The sequence below is a fragment of the Phalaenopsis equestris genome, unplaced genomic scaffold (assembly GCF_001263595.1).
Source record: "Phalaenopsis equestris unplaced genomic scaffold, ASM126359v1 Scaffold000402, whole genome shotgun sequence".
Classification (NCBI taxonomy): Eukaryota; Viridiplantae; Streptophyta; class Magnoliopsida; order Asparagales; family Orchidaceae; genus Phalaenopsis; species Phalaenopsis equestris.
Window position 1 is genome coordinate 1,590,029 of NW_018164844.1, and position 23,468 is coordinate 1,613,496.

Below are 23,468 nucleotides of genomic sequence, written 5' to 3' on the forward strand. Positions count from 1 at the left end.
AAAAGCCCTGACGAAAATGAAAGTGACCCACAGAGACTCGAAAAAAAATGTAGAAAAAAAAACACAAACAAATAAAACAAAACACAATTTCACGTATAAAAAACCAAGGGTGAGTGATTTATATGTGACGTTGGGAATGTCCCCAATTGCAAGGAGGATTTGAGTGTAAGATTCATGCTCAAATCTCAGAGCATTGAGTTTCATTTTAGGTCAAGTTATGACGAAAAGTTATGAAAGTTATGACGAAAATTTCACTATTTGATTTAATTAAATCAGTCATGAATCACAACCTAGTGCATATATTGTTTATTGCTTTAACTAACTTATGAATTAGGGTCAGGTGCCAAGCTTCAGTATCCATTTGAAAATTGGGTAGATGAGCTTTCACATAGGGCGTGCTCCTAAAATCTAGGAAGTCTACACTTTAACCTGAGCTTGAAGTGTTTTAAAGTGTTCTCTTCAATTAAATGTAGATGACCTTTAACCTAGGGTGTTCTCCTAAAATCTAGGAAGCTTACACTTTAACTTGAGTTTAAAGTGTTTTAAAGTGTTCTCTTCAATTAAGTGTTTTTCAACTAATCCTTGAACATCTTTAGATCAAACTTAACTCACCATCATGCTCTTAAGACCTAGTGGGTGAATTTTTAATTTTGCCAAAAAAGTTCATGAAATGTGTTTCAATCCTAATTAAAACAATTGGGCTTTAGACTAATCAATGCTTAGGAGTCCTAATTGATAGCCTAATGATCTTTCAATTCATGCCCCTAACTCTTGAATCATTTGAGCTCTTACTTTCTCCCAATTCGTAACAGTTCTCACTGTTGTAATTTTATTCTTCTTATGTAAAAAAAAATAGTGAATGATTTGCTACCCTATTTCTCTTTAGGTTTCAATCATCTCAACAGACTAATTATCATTGTTTTTCTTTTAGTTCTCTCCCATCTGATTACCTTTTTTTTAAAGGCGTGAATCAATCTTGAAAATAATTGAATCAGAAATTCTCATTTTTAAGTTAACCATTCGCAAGAAAAAAAGGAAAACAAAACCAAATAAGCGGAGGAGGCCGACCCACTTAAACAAAATTAGCAAAGCCAGAAGTGAAACCGTAAGTAAATCGGTTTAAAAGCGTTTAAATTCTTTATAATCAAACCAACTCTCAAAACATCAAACAAATTGGACTCGAAAAATGCATTTGAAGTTTTCAAGACAACAAAAATATAACATTTAAAATGACGTAAAAGTAACGTTTTGGGATAAAAAAAGACCCAAATGAAACAATTCAAATTTTAAAAAGAAAGAAGCTCCAAAGACTTTCAAATCTTCAAAAATCAAAATGACTCGAAAAGACTTCCAAATTTTCTGAATAAAACACTTAAAACTTTCAGGTTTTTTAAAAGTAAAACATTATCACTCTCCCAAACTTTCCAAATAGAGTTTGAAAAGTTTTCAGATTTTTCAAATATAAAACATCAAAGCCATAAGTCTTTACAAAGAGAATATGCAATCTTTCAGATTTTTTTCACATGAGGATAGCGCCATGCACCAAAGCCATAAGTCTTTACAAAGAGAATATACAACCATTTAGATTTTTCACATGAGTATGACACCAAAGCCATAAGTCTTTGCAAAGAGAATATGCAAACTTTCAGATTTTCACATGAGTATAACACCAAATTCCGAGCTTTGTAAACAAACATAAAAGGCTCTCAGATTTTTTTTATAGTGATGCACCAAAACTCTCCACACTTTCCAAATGTAACATGAAAACTTTTAGATTTTTGTAAAAAGTAAAACATCGAAGCTCTCCACAATTTTCAAATGTGACATGTAAACTTTCAAGTTTTTTTAAAAGTAGAACATCAAATTTCTCCAAATGTAACATGAAAGCTCTCCACACTTTCCAAATGTGACATGTAAACTTTCAGATTTTTGTAAAAGTAAAGCATCAAATTTCTCCAAATTTTCTAAATGTGACATGTAAACTTTCAGATTTTTGTAAATGTAAAACATCAAATTTCTCCAAATGTAACATGGAAGCTCTCCACACTTTCCAAATGTGACATGTAAAGTTTCAGATTTTTGTAAAAGTAAAGAATCAAATTTCTCCAAATTTTCCTAATATGATATGTAAACTTTCAGATTTTTGTAAAAATAAAGCATCAAATTTCTCCAAATTTTCCAAATGTGACATTGTAGCTTTCAGATTTTTGTAAAAAGTAAAGCATCGAAGCTCTGCGCACTTTGCAAATAATAAATAAAACCCTTTCAGATTTTTTTAAAGAGCAAGACACCAAACCCACTGGATGTAAGCTTTGTAAGTAACAAGTTTTTTTTTTTAAGTGCTATATATGCAAAACCAAAACAACATTGGAACCACAAGACCCCAAGCAACAAACGAAATGACAAGACTACAACAACTTAAGGTGAAAGAGGGCTTACACGTCTCACATTTTAGCATTTAGGCTCTGTTTGGCGCAACTGCAACTTCCCTGTTTTTCAGCTGCAGCTGCGCTGCCTCAGGAAGCTGCTGCGGGCTCTGTTTGGCGCAGCTGTAGCTTCCCAGCTTTTCAGCTGCAGCTGCGCTGCCCCAGGAAACTGCTGCAGGGAAGCAGCTGCGGGGAAACTGACTGTCTGTTTGGTACAACTGTGTGAAAACAGCTGTGGAGCAACTATTTTTGAAGAAATGACCATGTTGCCCTTGTTTGTTAAAATTGTTTAAAAGAGCTGTAATAGGTACATTTTTGAAACTTCTGAAGCGAAAATTCATTTTTAAACATAACTTAAAGTTCATATACCCTCACTTCTAAAAAAAGATTTCGTGAAAGTTTAAATGATAGATATGTAAATCAATAAAAATCGAATAAAATGCACTAAATCCCTCTCTTTTTTTTTATGCACTGGCTATGTAAAACAGTAAAAAATTTGATATAAATTATGAATGTTTAGGTGGTAGGCACATAAAAATATATAAAAAAAAAAATTTAACAGTGAAAAGGTTTCGTGACCTTCTTTTGTTGTTAAAGGTGGAGTAGCAGAGAGATGGGAGCTTTGGTGATCCTTGCACCGGTGATTCTTGCACGCCGTAATATAGTTGTTGGTCCTTCTGGTGGTCAGAGTTTTGGCAAAGCTTGCCGGAGAGTGGTGAAGAGCTTGGTTTCGGTCGGGAAAGGTGACGAGAAGTTGCTGTGACGGAAGAGGACAAAGGCTGTGGTCGGTTCTCGACAAGGGGGGCTTAGAAGTTGTGGAGTTTGGGAATCAGAGAGGAATCACAGGCGTTTCTTCGGTTGGGGAAGATACGCCACGGAGAGGCTCCCGATTTCGGTTAGGGCAGGGTCGGGAGGAAGGAACGACTTAACACACGCGACAGTGAGGATGGGGATGGTGAGAGCATCAACGTCAAGGGGTATAATGGACTCCTGCTATGAACATCTGCTCCGCGAACGCGACCCGCGGGAATCCGCTGCGTGCGTTCGGCCATATTCGCGTCCCGCCGTGAACGGGATGCCAAACCAAACAAGAAAATTTTGCGTCTCGCTGTCGCGACGCAGTGCGAACGTGTTCCCAAACAGACCCTTAATCAACATAGTGTGATGCTGGAATTAAAACGATCCCTGAATGAATCAGATATAAGTGAATAAGGCATAACATTTAGTCCAAGCCTATCGAGTCAATGAACACGTTTCATCCATCTCAAGCTAGTATTATGCTCATGAGCAACACCAAGCTCAAAGTAAGGTGGCAGTTGCATAAACCTAGCAAGTGTATGACTATTTCATCTTCTAGCTGATCGTATAGTGCAAGGATAAAATTAAAAAAAAAAAATTCCAACATTCTACATACGAATACATAGTGATCATATTATGCACGAACTTCCACAAATGAAACCAAGCCCTTCACATGTTTGCACGAATATCTTTTTTATTCTCTTTTTTTTTTTAACCAGAATCAACAAGGTTCCAAATTCCTCAAACAAGAGCAGCGTTAGCCTTCGTGTTTTTAGACTTTTCATGAATCAAGATGTATGTCATTAAACATCACAAACAGAGCTAGTGAAGCATTAACATGAACATTCCTTCCCTTTCTTATTATTATCTTTTTTACGTGACGGCCATTGGAATGGAGCATAGAAAAAGGAATAAGGGTAAGGAGAAAAGGAAGAAGAAGGGACCTCGTTTTTTGTTGTTCAAGTGAAACAGAGAAAACCAACCACCAAGAAAGCTAGGGAAGAACCAACCAAGAAGAAAGAAATACCCAGAATTTTGGCAGCACCTCCCCCTTTTCCAGAATTTCAACCAACCAGAAATGCCTCCCCAAATGGGGTTTTTATAGGCAAGGAAGGAAGACACCCCACCTACCAGCCCCCAGGGTGGTCGAATAAGGCGACGAGAGAAGAAGAATCGCATTTAGGAAGGAGGAAATGCAGCCTCGAGAAGGGTCGGACAGGAGGCAGGCTCGCGATTGGCGAGCCGTTCGGTCGAGCGAGGCTCGAGGGGGCGAGGCGTGCGGCTGGACCTAGTGAGGAGAGGGAGGCGAGTCACATCTGGGTCGCGAACGGGAGAGGAGCGCGGCAGCTAGGGCTTCGCTCGGGCGGCCTTGGGTGTAGCCGATCGCGGGAGAGGAGGCTAGCCCTCTCGTGCGAACCCATAAGCTAGGGCACGGGGAGAAGTGTCGACCGAAGAAGAGGGGGAGCGAGTCAGGTGTGTGATTTAGGAGGAAAAATGAAATGTCTTTTTTTATTTATTAATTTTATAGTATTTAATATTAAAATCTCCCAATCCGTGCATTTTTCGCTTGTGCATAAAATCATAGCAAAATGGATGTCTTCCCCAGGTAAAATCGACGTCCCGGACGCACCGGCGCAGTCTGTTTCGTCATCCGGGGTCGTCTGTGCAAGTTCATCTTTGCGTGTGATTTGCTCATATGCGAAATTATAGTAATATGAGTGTTCTCTCTAGATAAAATTGACGTTCTGAATGCGTCGACGCAGTCCGTTTCGTTATTCGGGGTCGTCCGGACAACCTCGTCGATGATCGTATCAAAATTGTGTCAAATTTGATTTGTGTTCAAATTTCGGGTTCTTGATCGGTTATTTCAAAAATTAACTTATGGTTTGATTAATTGTGAAACCTTTACAGGTGCAAGTGACGCGAACTATGATATTTGTGTGTGCGAATGTATTAAAGTCATTATGGGTGTCCTAAGACTTTTAAACCCTATAGGAACTCTACTCGGGCTCCAACGTATTGGTCCTAACCACTCAACCCAGTGGTGATGGTACATGTTCTTAGCCACTCAACCAGGTGGTGATAGCTCAAAATCATAACCACTCGACCAAATGGGGATGGCTTGGGACCACCATTGCGAGGCTTCGCAAAAGAGTTAAGAGATGGTTTGAGTTTCTAAATGGTGTGGGTCCCGACACCAGTCCTTTTAAGATAGTCGATAGGAAAGTCCTATGGCTAGATTCTAAACTCTATGAAGAGGAAACAAAGGCCTCACAAAAATGAGGTCAACACCTGTGCAACCCAGTCCCAATGGATCCTAATGACAAAGTTCTTGATGTTCCCATTGCATTTCCCGTGAACAAGACTCACTACTAGAGCCTTGTACACAAAGAACATTCCTTGGACACTGTTCAACTATTTCAAATCCAAGTTGAATATGACTGACATTTATGCTTCAACTTGAGAGAGAGTATAATAATATCTATTAATGCCTAGTTTTAGCCATTATTAATTTCTATTTATGCTTAGTTATTAGGTTAGATTCTCTATTATTCTTTTCTTTTTTTCTATTGTATCCTGTTTTTACTTCTTTCTTTATTAGTAGATCTTGTAATGAGTATTTATAATCCTCTTTGCATCAATAAGAATATAGCTGGTTCTATTCTAAAATTCACCGTTTTAAGATGAAATGGTATTTTCGAATGGTGGATTTCATACTAAGAGAATGAGAGGATAGATATGGCACGGTAGGATCAGTTAAGCTTATCAGGACTTATGTAGGATCAGTTAAGCTTATCAGGACTTATGTAAAGTGTTTGACAAAAGTTTCATTTTACAATTTTTTTAAATTTAAAAAACTGAAGTTGAAAATTGAAAATGAGTCTGGTTCATAAGATCCAAAGGGAAAAGGCTCTAAAGGTTAATTACAATCTTTAAACAACTCCAATAGACCTTGGTAAAAGAAATAATACTTGTTTAGGTTCAGCCTTAGTGTATCAAATCAAAAACCACTATAAAAATCTAGTGGATTGAATTGGCTTAAAAAGGGTTATTAGGTTTAAGTGAGGAATTCAAACAAGCTAGACATGGCCTGTAAAGATTTTATGAATAATTCTCAAACTGTGTCTGGATGGCGATATAATGTGATAATATGAGAAATGCTAAGCGGAGTAATCTCAACTCATTTGGTGAATCTCAAGAGTCAAAATAAAGATATTTTGCACACACACACACACACACTCACACTCACACTCACACATCAATATACATGTGTATGCGCGCGCGCGCGCACACACAGATATATATATATATATGCACATATATATATACATATACATATATATACATATACATATACATAATATATATATATATATATTAAAAAACCTAAATATATATGCACGCCTATATATACACATACATATATATGTAGAAAGGTGGAGAAACGATATTCTCTTATATTGTATGTGGGCCGGCTAGGGCAAATTTAAGTAAGAACATTATAACTTACGAACTATAAAACAAGCAAAGAATGAAAACATACAACATATTCTCAATCACCTACCACTTATCTAATTAATAAAATATATGGCGTCGGCAGCTGGCTTTGCTAGGGTTTCACTCATTGGCGATTCCCAACGGTGATTCGTTGTTTTGTCACTTTCTCTCCGTCGTCTTCCGCAACGATGTTTTCATGCCCTCGCAGCTTTCTTGATGACACTCGCTCGCAGAGGTTTTTGTCGTTGACGCTCGCTCGCATCGTCTCTATAATCAACGACGTCACCCGCAGTCGACGATGCTTGCCCCAATAGTCGCGGCTCGTGTCGTCTCTACTCTAATAAGAAAAAATGTTGAATCAACATTCTTGTGGTCATCATTGATACGATCCAGTCTATAGACTTTATTTTAGTTAGCTCGGTCATCACATCGAACTGCTCATATTTATGAATTGCAAGAACTGTCTAGTGTGACCGGTCATGTAATATAGCTTATTTAATTGGCACTCAGAAGTTAAGAATAATTTATATCTTGGTCATGTTAAATGCTGCTTTTCATTCATAACGTTGTAGGGTCAGGGGTTATATATTCAAAGCTGGATATTTTGGGAAACTGCTGCGGTTGATACTGCTAGATTTAAATAGATTTTATTACTTACGGCATTGTTTTGTAATTGTTTCAAAATCTATTCATAGTGCTGGCATTGATTAATTACAGGCATTATTATGTGCATAGTTAATTTTTTAGTAGATTGCAAATGATTCACTGTTTTTTCTGTATCTTTTAGCATGCATTAAATCAGTAAAATACTCGTCTTTTGTGCAACAGAGCAGTTTTTGATTATTTTCATGATCGCAGGTTACATTGTTGAATGAAGATGGGGCCATACTGAGCAGCAAGTATTTTAAATCTCTTGCATGCTTGGAGACCGGGAAAAACTGTGAATTTCCCAACTACCTTGTTGAGATTTGTGAAAGACGGGCTTCTGTAGTTGGACAAGGAAAACATGTTATTGGAAGTCATGCAATAGAATTCGGTGGGAATTTGCGAGTATAGTTGCAGTTTTTAGTTTTAGTCACTTGAAACATCCATATAATTTCTTTTAATTTTTTTTTTTGGATAAATTGATGCATGCCAACAATCTGGATTTTAAATTTTATTGGTTTATACAGAGGGCCATAACGATGTTGGCTCCTTATGTCAAGATCTTCCGATGAAGGATTCTTTGAGTCAAGTTTTACCTTCGAAACCTGAAAGATGTGGCAAACTGGTTACTTCTATTAAACGTCGCAAGATTCCAATCTGCAATGGTTCGTTTACCCTGCCCTCGATATTATAGTTAGCAATCATGTTATATATAAATATATTATGTCATGGTATATTCTTTCCAAGTCTTGTTTGTGCCTTGTCCTATTAACTGTGATTTTGGTTTATTCTTCAATCTTTTTTATTCATAAAATACAATTAGTTTGCTAGACTTCTATAAAAATGTTTTTAGTCTTGTGTGGAGTGTCAAAATACACAAATTATTTAAGGAATTTTACCCCCAGGACCATAACATGATCCTGTTTCTTGTTTAAGCATGCTACCCACTCGTCATAAAATCCACAGTTCCTTCTATTCGGAGCCTACTTTGTTAAAGCTTGGTTATAAAATGAGACCATTCTATTCATAAGCCTTTCCGTGCTTGTCAATGTCAATATGGTGATTGGATTGGCCAATCCACGCTAAATTCAATTTAAAACAACCTATTATAATGTGGACTAAATAAACTAACACAAAGCTAGAAAGCTTTAAATGTTTATTAAATTAGCAAACCAACACCACTTATGTAGCCTATCTAATTAGTAATCTGTGTTCGATGCTCTCACACCCCGGGTCTTGAAGTCATTACATCGATCATGACAAAATGGGATATGATTATGGTAACTCAATTCCTGAAATGAACTTCAAAATCTAATATCAATTAAAGTTGTTCCGTTTAAATTTGTTCTGTATTTGATGTGGAAAGCATAATGTAGTTGTAATTATAAGTAGAAATATATAAGCACAATAATATGTAAACAATTAAAATTTCATTGCATTAAAATAGTATTTATAATATTCTACTAGGGAAACAATAATAGCTAATAGAAAAGTAAATGAAAGAATAACTGCATATGTAGCAACTACCCTATTTTAATTCCAAGTAAAAATTACAACATTAAATTTAAATATTGAATGAAATAACACTAATAATCGGTTTTAATTTTTATAAAAAAAATTGTTGTTCGAAAACAATCACCTCGTGTATGACTTAAACAAAAGGCTCTCGTTTCCCTCATCCTTTTGAACCCAAGCATAAGAGAAAGTTAGAGGGAGCGAGAGAAAGAGAGAGCATGAGAGACAAAGGAAGAAGAAGAAACAGTAATAGGATAAGGAGAAGAAGAAGCAGCTACAAAAAAAGAAGAGGAAGGAAGAGGGGATTTGACTGCTAGGAACGAAGCCGACGGAGGAGACGCTGTCGACCAAATGGAGGTGAAGAAACAACTTCGACGGTTTCCAAGTGGAAGAAGACCAACCCCAACCGAAGGAAGGAGCCGTTTCTCTTGCAGGGAGAGGGAAACCTATTGAAGGGCTCTACATGCGAGGAATCCAGTGCCCTAGCCAAGGAAGAAGAAGAAGAAGGGGAAGCAAAAATGAAGAGTGGATGACTATATGTGCTGAATTGAACAGAAGAGAGCTAGCTCGTGCATGCGATACGAAGCTCATGTATAAGAGATATCGGGCGACCGAAGAAATTTTAGGTAAGATTGGGTTTATATTAGTATTTAATTAATGAATTATATTTATATAGAATATTTGAAATCATGAAGTATTTGAGATACAACTTCGAGATCGAGGAGTGATTACCTTGAAGGATAATGTATAAGATAATCGAAATTTAAGTTTGATTTATTTAATTTAGATTTAATGTTATTGAAATATTAATATTATATTATATTAAATTATAACAGCTATTAAGACCAAAGAGCATTGATCCTAAAAAGTTTGATCATATGAAGTCAGTGGGATAATTAAGCTTGAGTCGAGATGGTAATTATATTTTTAAATTTTAGTAATTTTTATTATTTTTAAATGGATGCTTGATTGCATTTATGCTATGTTCAGTAAAATTTAGATTATAATAAATTCTTCATTTTGTTCGATTGAAAAAATATACATATTAAACAGTTGCATTATAATTTTTTTAATAAGAGGTTTTATGACCATCATATATCAATTTATTGCATGACCTATAAATTTAGTAAATATGCATTTTATTGGTAGATAAAGATAAATTATCTCATAAGTTGTTTCATATGAATGTATGATATTAAGAATAAAGTAATATATCTGTGAAGGCTTGTATGTGCATGTTTAAGAGAAGTTTACTCTTTTATGGTACAGGCAAGGGCAAGGAATGTACCTGCATGTGTAGATGTTATTCTACCATCGCTAATAATTATGATGTTTAGATCGCTAACCGCTGAACTGATAAGAGATCATCAACCAATGACTACTAGACTCATTTTCACCTCAGACAATCGTGTAAATTATATTATGAATTGCTGTGCTGATAGGATGATATCAACCAGATGTATGTTATGTTATGTTTTGATGTTGTTCTTAAGATATATGTGATGTTAATATCATGAAGTAAAAGTAAAGCTAAAGATTAAACATTGAAACATACAGTTAAAGTTAATGCATATCAAAGTTTTAGTTATTTCCATTGAATAAATGTCACAGGTACATGTATTATATTATTATATGATTTTTTATAGTGAAATATGAAATATCGACATGCATATTATTTTTTTTCTTAGGTTACTGTAGTTTAAGAGTGTGATTACTACTGTGTTATTTTAGATAACTCATTATGCAATTTTAATATTTTTTTTGAGGTTTAAGTTTTTGATTAAAATGTATACTAGAGGAGAAAATGCTTATAGAAGGCAAGGTCAACGACTAGAAATGTAACTTTTTATTTGGTCAATTAAATTTCTTTCTTTAGCGGTTCTTTCATGAATATTTCAATATTAAACTGTTATTGATAGAAATCAACTTATAGAAAATTTAATTCCACTATCGAATGCTTCATTCTCGCCTTAGTTAATTTCAAGCTTTGGGCTGGGTCATGACTATAACTATAGTTGAAAGGTTTGTTATTGCAATGATGGTGCACCCACCAATTTAATTGAATTTGTTATAAGAAAACTTTTACCATAAACAATTTTGACATTGAAGCTATTTAACTAACTCTTAGTTGTTAAAAAATAACTTGTAATGTATAGGGCATCTAATAATAAATGAGACATGATTTACAATATAATAGCATTACGAATATTATTATATAAATGTGTGTATATGTTTAGGTATATCCAAAGATGATTTATATCTTTTGTATTACGTCATCTTTTATTTGTATACATTTTTAATTACTTTTATTAAGACATATTGAACCAGGAACTTATGCACCAATCTATAACGCTCAGTTTCAAAAGATTAAGAAAGTGGAATAAAGTGTTTCGTACATTGGAGACAGAAATGAAGCGCCAAGATGCAAAATTTAAATAAAGACAAAAGGAGGAAGAAATAAGAGAAGCAGAGAAGAGGGCGAGATAGGTTGAGAAGAAGAAAAGAAGTCTTGTGTGTAAAGCTAGCGGCGAACTAATAAGGCAGAGGGAGGTGTTTGACTTGGAGGCATAGAGGAAGAAAGGATAAGATACATATCGATGCCGAAGTCTAGCAAGGGAAGGCTGAACACGTGCACTATAGAAGGAAAATGATGCTTGTGTTGCAGTGAAGGTGAGCTACTGTCGCAGTGAAGGTGAGCTGCCGTTTCAGTGAAGGTCCCTATTTCTCACATATGGGAGGTTTGATTTCGTTCAGGTGAAAAAAGAGGAGCGTCGGGCAGGACAAACAGATATGAGGTGAGGAAGGGAGGCTGTCACGTGCGGCCTTGTTCGAGGGAGATGCATTTAGATTCTGTCCGATGAAGAGCAGGGAGGAAGCTCTGCGTGCGGCTCTGGCATGAGGAGGAAGAAAAGGTGAGAGAGGCAGTCGAACCCTAGCCTAACAATGTGAAAGATGAGGGCCTCACGAGCATGGTTGAAGTTTTGCTTGTGCGAAGAGGATTAGAGAAGTTGGGGCGAAGCAAACAGAAGCGAGGTTAAATTGTTTCTGCGAGCTGGGTCAAATTTTATGTGCAGGAGATGAACCGAATGAGGTTTGCGTGGTTCATTTTTTTAGATTTATTAATTAATTGAAAATATTTTAAGGGTTAATCATCCTGAGGTAAATTTTAAGTAATTTTTTATATATAGTGAATAACAAAATAAAATTAATTAGGATTTACATAAAGAAGTAAAATAGTGAAACTTTAATACTTGAATAATTTGACATCAATATTTAAATAGATTAATATAAATAAACAAGTAAAGATTAATTAACCACAGTGAATTAATATAATTAAATTTTATTTAAACGAATACATATGTCTATTATAGGCATCAAATTAAAGGAGTTGAGGTCTAAGACAAATCTAAGAACAAATCAATTGAAATTAAGATGAGTGCTCTTACTTTTAAGATATAGTTGCTTTTAGTTCTTTTAAAATGAATTCAAGATTGTTATTGAAATTTGGTCATATCATTATGATAGATATATATATTTTAAAATTCTAATGTCAGTTATACATTATTTAAATGTAAAATTGAATGAAAGAACATATGAATGATATGAACTGCATTGACTGATTGTATGTGCATGTTTAGCTACGATGAAGTTCATATTTTTTTGGTATTAGCGTGAGAATGCTAAGGTACCTATACATGTAAATGAAAAAAATATTGTTATTGATGTACCTTTATTAATACAATTTTAGATGTTCATTGTACATATATAAAATGATATAGATTTGTTACTGATATAGTAAAATACATTAAATGTTATGAACTATCGCGACGATCATATCTGACAAAGTATTTTGACTATCGTGCATATTGTTCCCTTTTTGTTATTTTATTATAATTTTGTAGTATGAGTATTCACCGACCTTTTAGCTTATTGTTGTTTTAAACTAACACAACAGGTTTAATCATTTGTTTAAAAAATGAAAGGAAATGTATGTAGAAGATGTGAACAACCTGAATTAAGATGAAATTTTAATAGTATTACTTTAATTTACTTTTTTCAGTGGTTTTTTCATTAAATTTGAATTATAAATGATTAATAATAAGAAATGAATGATATAAAAACATAATTATCACCTTCCGACCGTCTGCTCGTACCTTAGTTACTTCTAAGCCTTAGGTTGGGCCTCGAGAAAAGTGATTTTAGAACATAAGATTTATGATTTAATAATATAATATGATAAGAGAGATAATAGGATAAATACAAAAAAAATTAATAATAGTAATTGAAAATTTTAAGTTAAGTTCGATTAAATAATTATCTTCATTTAGGTAAAGGGATACACCTGACATTATAGAAGTGGGAAGTCAGGGAGAAAATGACAGTACCACCTACTATATTTGTGAACATAAATGCCTTAACCCAGATGATGACCGCGATGGCAACTAAGTTAGGAGTCCATCTTGCAATATTGTGGAAGTGATATTGTTGCTGTAGATAAGTATTCAAAGATATTTCAAGAGCTGCATCTACCTTTGTTCAAGTAACTGAAGATCCGTTTGAAGCAAAGAATTGGTTGATGTTTATATAACATATATTAGAAAGTATGGCGTGCCCTGATGAAAGTAGAGTATCATTAGCTACGTTTGTGTTGTATGGAGAAACAAAAAAGTGATGGCATGGGCACGTCAGGATAGACTAGGGGATATACCTAACATGATGGTCAACTAGAAGATTTTGTGAAGCTTTTTAAATAGTGATTTGTCCCCTTATCTGCTCAAAGATAAATACAGAGAAAATTTATTAAGTTAGTGCAGGGTGGAGCAACAATCATGCAATATAAAACAGAGTTCATTGCACTGTTAAGGTATGCATTGCAGCTGATTGCCATCGCAGATGAGAAGTGTTATAGGTTCTTTCTGGTTTGAAGAATTCAATCAAACAACTATTGATCCCTTTGAGAATCGATGAATATTCAGTGTTGGTAGAGCAGGCTAGACGAATGGAGATTGATTAGAAGCTCACTCAGAAGCGTAAATATATGTACAATTATTGAGTAGGGAGATCATTTGGATGAATCAGAGGAATCTATGGTGAAGAAGCCCTAGTTCAATTTTGATATATTCAGTAGTGGTGTGACTCACAGTACCGTAGTCTTGTGTGCCAAATGTGATAGGTAGCACAAGGGTGAATGCTTGATGGCTCCAACACATGTTACTGATGAGGTCAACCTGGTCATATAATGAGATGTTGTCCATCACTTTGCTTGAAGACCATAAAGTTCATCACTTTGCCTGAAGACCATGGAAGATCAAAAATCAAGTGTTGTTCCTTCATAGAAGAATGCAAGTGGACAGAGAATGATAGATTCAACAACTTTAGCCCCCACCCAAGGTCAACCACGATTGTCAGTTCAACCACAAGTTTATACCCCTTACTTATAGCGAGCATGAATAACCTACTCTTGCAGATGTTGATGCTGATGCTGATAGGGTCTGATGAGTATTATGTTTCAAAGGCTTGTTTGTAGTTTGTTGTTGTTTCAGTGATTGTGTCGTTTTAGTTGTATTGCTTTAGATGTGATGTTATCTTATTTCAGATGATCGGGAAAGTTTAGTTATCTTTCTATTTGACATTTGATTTATTGTATTAACTTTTTTATCTTAGGGATTGAGATATGGATTCTTCATGGATATTTATAAATAATTCAAGCGTCAACAATGAGAAATGGCTTTTGGGAAGTTTTAAATTTTGAGGATGAAATTTTCGTAAGTGGGGAAGATTCTAACTCTTGGTTTCTAATGGTTCAAAACTGGATTAAGTGTTTCGTATATTGGAAACAAAAATGAATAGTTGAGATGCACGATTTAAATAGAGATTAAGGAAGAAATAATAGAAGCAAAAAAGAAAGCGAGAAAGGTAGAGAAGTCTCGTGTGTAATCCTAGCATTGAAATCTTTGAGACGGAGAGAGGCATTCAATTTAGAGGCGTGGAAGAAGGAGAAAACGTCTGAGGGAAGGCTGAACATGTGCACTCGAGAAGAAAGAAAATGATTCCGACGTAACAGTGAAGGTGAGTCTTTGTTCTAGTAAGGGTGCCTAATTCTCACATTCTTGGGAGGCTCGATTTTTTTTGATGCAACGGAAGAGGAGCATCTATCAGGACAAGCAAATTTGAGGCGAGGGATGACGTTGTGTGCGGCCTTGTTTGAGGGAGGCGTGTTCTGGTTCTAAGGGAGGAAGTCTTTGCATGTGGCTTCGGCGTGAAGGAGGAAGAAGAGGTGAGAGAGGTTGTTGAACCCTAGTTTAGTAGTGTGAAAGAGGAGGGCCTCGTGAGCACGGTGAAAGTTTTGCTTGCGCAAAGAGGACAAGAGGAGTTGGAGCAAAATAAACAAAGTCGAGGTTAATCTGTTTTCTGAGCTGAGGCAAATTGTGTGCAAGAGAAGAATCAAATCGAGGTTTTTGTGTGGTTTATTTTCTTAGATTTATTATTTAATTGAAAATATATTAAGTGTTAATTGTGTTGAGTAAGTTTCAAGTATTTTTATATATATATATATATATATATATAAAAATACTTGAAACTTATATGAAAATTTAATGTTTAAATAATGTAATATCAATTGTTAAATAGATTAATGTAAATAAATAAGTAAATATTTTTTACCATAATGAGTTAATATAATTTAATTTTTGTGAAATCAATGTTATTACTCTTACTTTTAAGTTATAGTAGTTTTTGTTTCTTTTAATTCAAATGCATTGATTGTTACTGAAATTTGATTGTAGTATTTTACTGTGATTTATATGTTCTTTTAGATTTTGATCATATCATTGTGATAAATATATATATTTTAGAAATATTAATGTTATGCATTATTTAAAGGTAGATTTGAATGAAAAAATATATGAATGTTACGAACTTCATAGACTGATTGTATATGTATGTTTGACTATTATGAAATCCACCTCTTTAGGCTAGGGTACCCGTGCATGTAAATGTAAAAGTATTGATATTGATGTATTTTCATTGGTACAATTTAAGACTGTGTTCCTGTGACGATTATATATATATAAAATGATATAGACATGTTATTGCTTTACTAAAACACATTGAATGTTATAAACTAACGTGAACGATCATATCTGAAAAAAATAAACTGTCCAATGCTTTTATATTGATTTTATAGTATTTTGACTAGCATGCATATCTTTTCCTTTTTGTTTTGTATTATGGTTTAGGAGTATAAGTCTTTATTGAATTTTTATCTCACAATTGTTTTAAACTAATATTATATGTTTAATCATTTGATTAAAAAATGAACAATAGAAGAAGAATTTGTATATAGAAGATGTAAACAACCAGAGCTAAGGTAAAAATTTAATTGTATTACTTTGATTTGTTTTTCTTAAGTCCCGTTCATTTTATTTTATATAAACCGTTAATGATAGGAAATGAATAATAGAAAAGACATGATTATCACTGTTCGATCATCTGTTTCAACCTTGGTTAATTTCAACTCTCTAATCGGGTCATGACACAATCTAATAATTCCCAATATAGTTGTTACTCTTATGGATCTTTTGACCTAACTTTCTAAATCTACAAAAGAATATATTGATACATATTCATTGAAATTAAGTATATATATTCTATATATATTATATGCAAGTGTTTGACATTCTATATTCAATAAGGTCAATAGTGGTTTTATAATAAAATATGATTTATAAGAACAAGATTTATTATATTCATCTGTGGCAACATGCATAAAAATAAATTTTGTAATCATAAATATCATTGCAAAATTTAAGAATTTATTTAACAATTAATCAAGATAAAATCATATCTATATCATATGATATTTCAACATCAAGTTAAAGTTACTTAATTGTGTATAAGATTGGAGATATGGATTAAAAATTAGAATCAGAGTTTGTTTTGACTATTAGATCAAGTTTTGTTAAATTTCTCATTGATGACAAGTTTGAGGTTATGATCATAAGTAGAAGCCTTATTGATGTTATTTCCTAAATAATGACCTTTAAGAATATAGATATTGAGAATCATTCATTGAGTGCATTATTAAGATGATGTGGAATATATCTACAATTTTGGTTTACGAAGTCCAAAAAAAGTTTATGAAAACATTTATAATTATGTACAAGTTACTCGAAACATTTATAATTGCTATCTATAACATCATCTCTGATAAATTGAAGAGTTACTTAGAGTACCATTTTGAATAATAAATCTAAAATTTAGGTGTTAGCTATTTTATAATTGACACCTTAGGAACAATCAACACAAGAAAACCAAAATATCAACTATTTATATTTACATTTGAGAAATATATATCAAACATACTTTTATGATCACTCTCAAAGGTTTTCTCACCAATAAGGACGCGGTATGTGTCCTTTGACCATGAGATTTTTGTAACTGTCCCGTTTCAGTTACATGAGGGGAGAGCAAACAAAAAATTGGGGAAGAAGAAATGAACAGATGGAAGAGGAAACGAAGAAGCGAAGAAGACATTGTACATGATTGGGCGGCCGAAAGAGGGGGAGGAAGCAAGGCGGTCGAAAGTCAAAAAGGTGGTTTCACCTATATAAATCATAGACCGACTTACCTGGGAGTTGAGCGGCGTGCGAAGGAGAGGAGGAGAACATAAGGGTTAGGGCAAAGGCAGTGTCTCTGTCGAGCGGAGGAGGCAGCATCAATACTGTGCAGAGGAAGAGGAAGCGGGAGGAAGAAAGCTCGTGTGAGAGAGCCGAAGCTGAGCTTTGGAGCAAGGGATCGTGCTACTATTTTGAGCTGAGTTGGGTCGAAGAGGAAGGAGGAGCTTCCTTGCATGCATTAGACATAGATTGTGCCCTAGCCGAGCGTCGAAAATGATGAGAAGTTGTGCGAGAGGAGAAGCCAAAGCATTTGAACCGAGCTGAGCTTAGGAAGGAACCTCGTGCTCGAAGAAGAAAAGGCGGGGGATCAATCGAGGTAAGTTTATATAATGTTAAAGCATAAATAATAATAATAATAATAATAATAATAACAACAATAATTATAATTAATAATAATAATAATAATAATAATTAAGCGTGATTATATAAAGAAAAATTAACATTTAAATAATAAAAAACTAATAATTTATTAAAATAATAGAGTAATTAAATTTTAAACCATGTTATATGCTTTCGATTTTGGAAGAATCGATGTCAATGCTAATAACAAATTAATCGAAATCGAGGTGAGTACTTATACTTCTAATCTATTGATTGTGCCCTAGTTCTGCACTCGCTTTATTTTGATTGAATATATATATATATATATATATATATATATATATATATTATCGATCATTTTATTATGAATGTTGTAGCTACTTACTCTTATGGATTTGGTGTATGTTTTATATGGTATGCTGCGATGAATGCAATAAATACACGAATGAGATGTTTTTGTTGAATGCTTGTATATGCATGACTGATTATGGAGATACCCCTTGATGGTACTAGTGGAGGAATACTAAGGTATCTATGCACGTATATGAAAATCAATATTGATATTGATGTGTCTTAATTGACACAATTTTTAGATGGTGCTTCTGTGGCGGTTGTATATATATGAAATGATATTGATATGCTAATGATATAGTAAAACTCTTTGAACAACATCAAATATTTATTAAACAGTTTAACTAGCATGCATATTGCTTCATTTTTTCTTATATTGTTGTGGTTTATGAGTATGAGTATTCACTGACTCGTTTAGCTATTTTTATTTTAAAATAATTTTTTAAGTTTAATTAGTTGATTAAAAGATGAGTGAAATAAGGAAAAACATTTGTAGAAAACATGAACAACCAACAATGAGGTAAAATAAAATATACTATTTTAATTTTATTCGATTTGTGACTCTTTCATCTGTTAAATAGTATATGAATATAGAAAATTTAATTCTTACCGTCCAACTCTCTATTTCTGTTTTTGTTAATTCCAAGTTCCAGGCCGAGTCGTGACAATTTTATCCCTAAATGACAAAACATAAAAATAGCGACTACAATTAGGATTCTTTGATTGGATTGTTTGTCCATGAATGGCATTATTATATTGTGATAATGATCGGAGATTGGATGTCAGTTAATAGCTCAACTCTTTTTAATTGTGAATCATATGGTGCACTTGATATAAACCAAAGAACTAAGCTGACTTTAAATTGTTCCCTTAGAAAAAAAATCCGTCATAGGTCTACATGGTTCTTTTTGACGATGCAATCTATTAATTTTAAGTAAGGTTGGGTCGACTACCTTCATTGACTAGGTAAATAGAGTTCATGTAATCTGAGATGATGGACCCATATGATCTTAATTGGGTTTATTGTTTTATCTCCACCATCCCCACTAAGCTTAATATGATAAATTTTCTTAATATAAAAGTGAATTTGTGCTATTATATACTAAATAATAAACACCCTAATGACTAGCCTCCATTGAAAGTCCTCTCTTATTATTGGAAGATGTAATTAACCACAGATGTTTGTGCCTATGAGAAATATTGAATCAGATTATAAAAATAGAAGTAAAATCTGTAGGTAATGTTTAAAAATTTGATCTACCTTTTAAAATTTGACCGTGAACAAACTATAAAACTGTCAGGGGAGCTGTGTGTGAATTATTGGAGCATTCATGTATACATTAGGTACTCCATTTAGAAGGTATGCTTTAAGCATGTTTATGACTAATATAAAACAAGATACGCTTGAATGGTTACCTTTGATGTAACTTTATTATAAGTGAAAAATTTTGTTAACTCATTGACTTTTTTCTAAAATCTATATATTTTTAATAACGTTAATGTACCTTTTAAATTTAACTTTTATTCAATATTCATTAAATCAATTCTTATGATACTCATTCAATTCTTTTAGTAACCGAGTGATATTTCAAGATTCAGTAAAAATTGCTTGAAGATCTTTTTGCTGCTTTTTTTATTTTTCATTAAATATTTTGTAAGGAAGATCACTTTTGTAGTTGACCTTCATGAAATAAAATCAAAATATGTGATAATGATGTGATTTTCCTTAGTAGTGCTTGCTCTCCTTCTCTTATTTTTTCATTTTATGTTCATGAGTTTTATTCCTGTATGGTTACAATAGTACCGGTCATTGCCTTTATTCTTAAAATTTCTAATAAAGTATCTTCTTCCATAATTTTGGCATCCTCCATTCCTCCCAGCCTTGAAATCTTATTTAAAAGATTTTTTAACCAAATTAATCAAGCATATTTTATAGCTTTTTGGACCTTATTAGGCATTTCATTGGACAAATATGCACTATTCATCATGCATATGTGCTTGCATGCTCAATGCGCTGACAAGAGTTTGGGAGACAAGTTTGGACTGTCGCCCGAACATATATTTGATCATGTAACTTTGCAGTAAACATTTTTTTATAATAATAATAAGAAGAAGAAGAAGAAGAATAGAATCACGTTTCATATAGAATTGAATTTATGGGATTTGATATTTAGGGTTAACTAAGTTTTACTTTTCACTTTTGTGCGACTACAACAATAAGTGTATCTATTCTGTTTATGTAATGGAATGTCATAATAAAATGCTATTTTTATTTAAAAGGGTTAATTTAACTTATGTGCAGTTCCCAAGAAGGAAACTTCTCGTTTGAGAACCACAGATGCTAGGGCATCTGCTGCTCCAAGCAGTAAGCCATTATTTATTGTGATTGTCTTTGATTTAATTTTTTTATTTCTTTCTTGCCTTGCTTCTCTCTCTCTCTCTCTCTCTCTCTCTCTCTCTCTCTCTCTCTCTCTCTCTCTCTCTCTCTTCGTGCATGCTGTACAAATTTCTTAAATTTTTTTTGCTACTATTTTAAGCACCTTCATTTTTCACCTTTTATATTTTGATGATTCTTTGTTTGTATATATACATATGTAGAGGAGCATTTAAAGAAAGTCACAAATGATTGCAAATCCGAAGGTGATAGCTTTAGCTATTTTAGCACTGCAACGTTACGCGATGGTACTCCTAGTGTCTTTTTTATATCAATCTTGTATTATACTTGGTTTGTTTTTATTTTGATATACATGGCTGATCGCTTTTGAATGAGCCAGTAAAAGAATTATATTAATACATGCTCGTATAAGTCAAAATGTTATGTTTTGTTTGATTGTTAGCTCAAAGAACGCAGATTCTAATATTTTTATTTTTTTTATATCTTTTTTCTTGAGAAGTTTACATACATACCATGTAATTCTTATGTATTTACATATCTAACACCCAAAGTTTGATATTTACTCTTATAACACTTTGGTGTCGTAAAAAAAATATATGCAACTTTTAAAAAGATAGTGGTGGTGGTATTGTTGATGTAATTCTAAAAATTTGAGTGGTATGTATGTAAATATGAATGTTTAGGTTTGAGATATGTAATAACATAAGAATTTTGTGGCATGCATGTAAATACACCCTTTTCTATTCACCTTTAAGATATCTTTGTTTCTATCTAGCCTGGCAGATATTATCAGTTCTTAAGAAGCCAAATCAAGGAAGCACTGTTTTATCAGTTCCATTAGTGGATCAGGATTGTACCTCGCAATCTTCCAGTAGACGCCAACTTGATTTGCAGAGTATGTTCGCCACTTAATGTGCTGCTGACATTGTTTTGCAAAACCACTACCATGTAGGGTTGAATGCAGTTTCCACTGAAATAATGGGACGTCAGCATGCTATGATTTAAAATCCATAAATTCACAAAATGTTTCTTTTTCAACCGCCCATCTTGTGCTAGATGCTGATTGTCATGGGGCTTGGTGGCAAGCATTTCTTTCTAGTCTCCAGAGAAATACAGTGGTCTTTTGAGAAAAATTTTTTTTTTTCTGGGAAAGAAAAACTCCCTAGTGAAGTTTCTGAAATGCTGAGGCATATTTGTAATTATGTATAGATATGTTCAAAATGTTTATCCATAATTTCTTTCAGCGCAGCTGCACTTGATATTTCACCGACAAAATTCAACATAAACAGTATTGGAGGACACACCAGCTCAACAACTGAGGTTTTGGAGGTTTCTGGTGATCCTAAGCTACCTGGATCCAGTCGAACTAATAAACCAGATAAGCCCACCTCTGATTTTGGATTCTCCCCAGAAGTGAAACAAATTGTTCCTCCGCAAAATTCCCTGGGAGCTTTAAATGGAGAACATCACATTTCTTCTTCTACTGGCAGTCTTTTGAAGGACAAATTGGATGCTAATGAAAGTAGTAGTTTGCATGGTGAGTAGAATTATCTTCTTTAGGTTGTATAATTTGCTGCTTCGCTGTATTTTCTTATTGCGTTTTATTAAAATGTTGCTTTGCTGTTTATTTACACGATTCATCTGAGAAATAATTTATGACAGGAATGAAATCAGGCATATCAAGCTATTCTGCTTCCGACCAGGTTTGAATTGCGAATTTTTTTTTTAATAAAACATTTTAATCAATTGTAGTTATGCATGCAGACAAATCACCTATTAATCATTTAGTTGTATATCCATTATGGCCATCACATTCTAAGAACTCTGTTTTCTCAATTATAACTTGTATTTGGTGCAGCTTTATGCTGAAGTCTCACATACAGGTGAAAGAAATGAGTCCGTGTCCCTCGCTGTAGTTGCATCAACCGAGCATGCAACTTCAGATGCCACAAAGAATCATGTGATCCCAAACTCTCTGGAGGATTTTCCTACTTTTGATCTTGTGTTATAAAGATCTAATTGTGAAATCCATAAGGTTTTCCTAATCACAAATCTGCAATTATCCTTTTACAAGTTTATGGTATTTTTCTTTTTGTTCATAGGAAGATCTGATTCTCATATAAGCAACAAGGAATTATTAAGAAAGTAATTTCGTTTGTTTATTTATTTGTTTTTTTTTTCACTTAATTCAATCTGATTGCCGATCCCAAAAATGTAGTATATCTTGACAAAATCTTGAGGGTAGATTATGAATTTGAAAATTTGAATTAATTATACATTCATACTTATGTGAGTTGCCAGATAAAACACGTGTTTTGCACCATTTTGTTAAAAATAAATAAAATAAATTACATTTTATTGTCAACGGCTCCTACTGTAAATACTATTGACTGCAGGATTTTTAAAGCATTTTGTGTACAAGATTCGTTATGAATAGACAAGGTTTTGCGGGGAAAGCAGAATCAAGGTAAAATTTTATGAACTCTTCTTATGTAGTAGTATCTTACCACTACTTTCTTAGGGGCATTTACATCATGCCACACAACTCTTATATTTTTCTATAACTAACCCCTAAACTTTAATTTTTACAAGCATAACACTTGTATATTTAATACAGCATAAAAAATACCACTTATTAATTTCTTAATAGTGAAATAGAGCATTAATGTATAGATTTGTAACATCATTGTGGTATGAATATAAATATAAATATCAAATTCTAGGTGTTGGATATTGAAATGCTTATGACTTGTGTGGTATGTATGTGAAATTTTCTTCATACTATATTACTGTTTTTTTTTAAGGCCAGTCTTCTACTCTTGATAACAAAGGCTTCCTCGC

The 23,468-nt window shown here is 33.5% G+C and overlaps 1 protein-coding gene across 7 annotated transcripts in view; it reads left to right on the forward strand.

Annotated features, from left to right (window-relative positions):
* LOC110026840 overlaps positions 1-23,171 on the forward strand; it is a 47,273-nt gene extending 24,102 nt beyond the window's left edge. For 6 of the 7 annotated variants that reach the window (XM_020728010.1, XM_020728012.1, XM_020728013.1 and 3 more), the window contains 8 exons: positions 7,581-7,758; positions 7,895-8,032; positions 20,535-20,597; positions 20,831-20,914; positions 21,403-21,522; positions 21,877-22,164; positions 22,290-22,330; positions 22,486-22,752. In XM_020728010.1, coding sequence (XP_020583669.1) covers positions 7,581-7,758; positions 7,895-8,032; positions 20,535-20,597; positions 20,831-20,914; positions 21,403-21,522; positions 21,877-22,164; positions 22,290-22,330; positions 22,486-22,638 — 1,065 coding nt within the window. In that variant the 3' untranslated portion in view covers positions 22,639-22,752. Of the gene's footprint in view, positions 1-7,580; positions 7,759-7,894; positions 8,033-20,534; positions 20,598-20,830; positions 20,915-21,402; positions 21,523-21,876; positions 22,165-22,289; positions 22,331-22,485; positions 22,753-23,023 lie in introns of those variants that run through there. The other variant, XM_020728011.1, reaches the window with a different exon arrangement.
* The last annotated feature ends 297 nt before the right edge of the window (positions 23,172-23,468 follow it).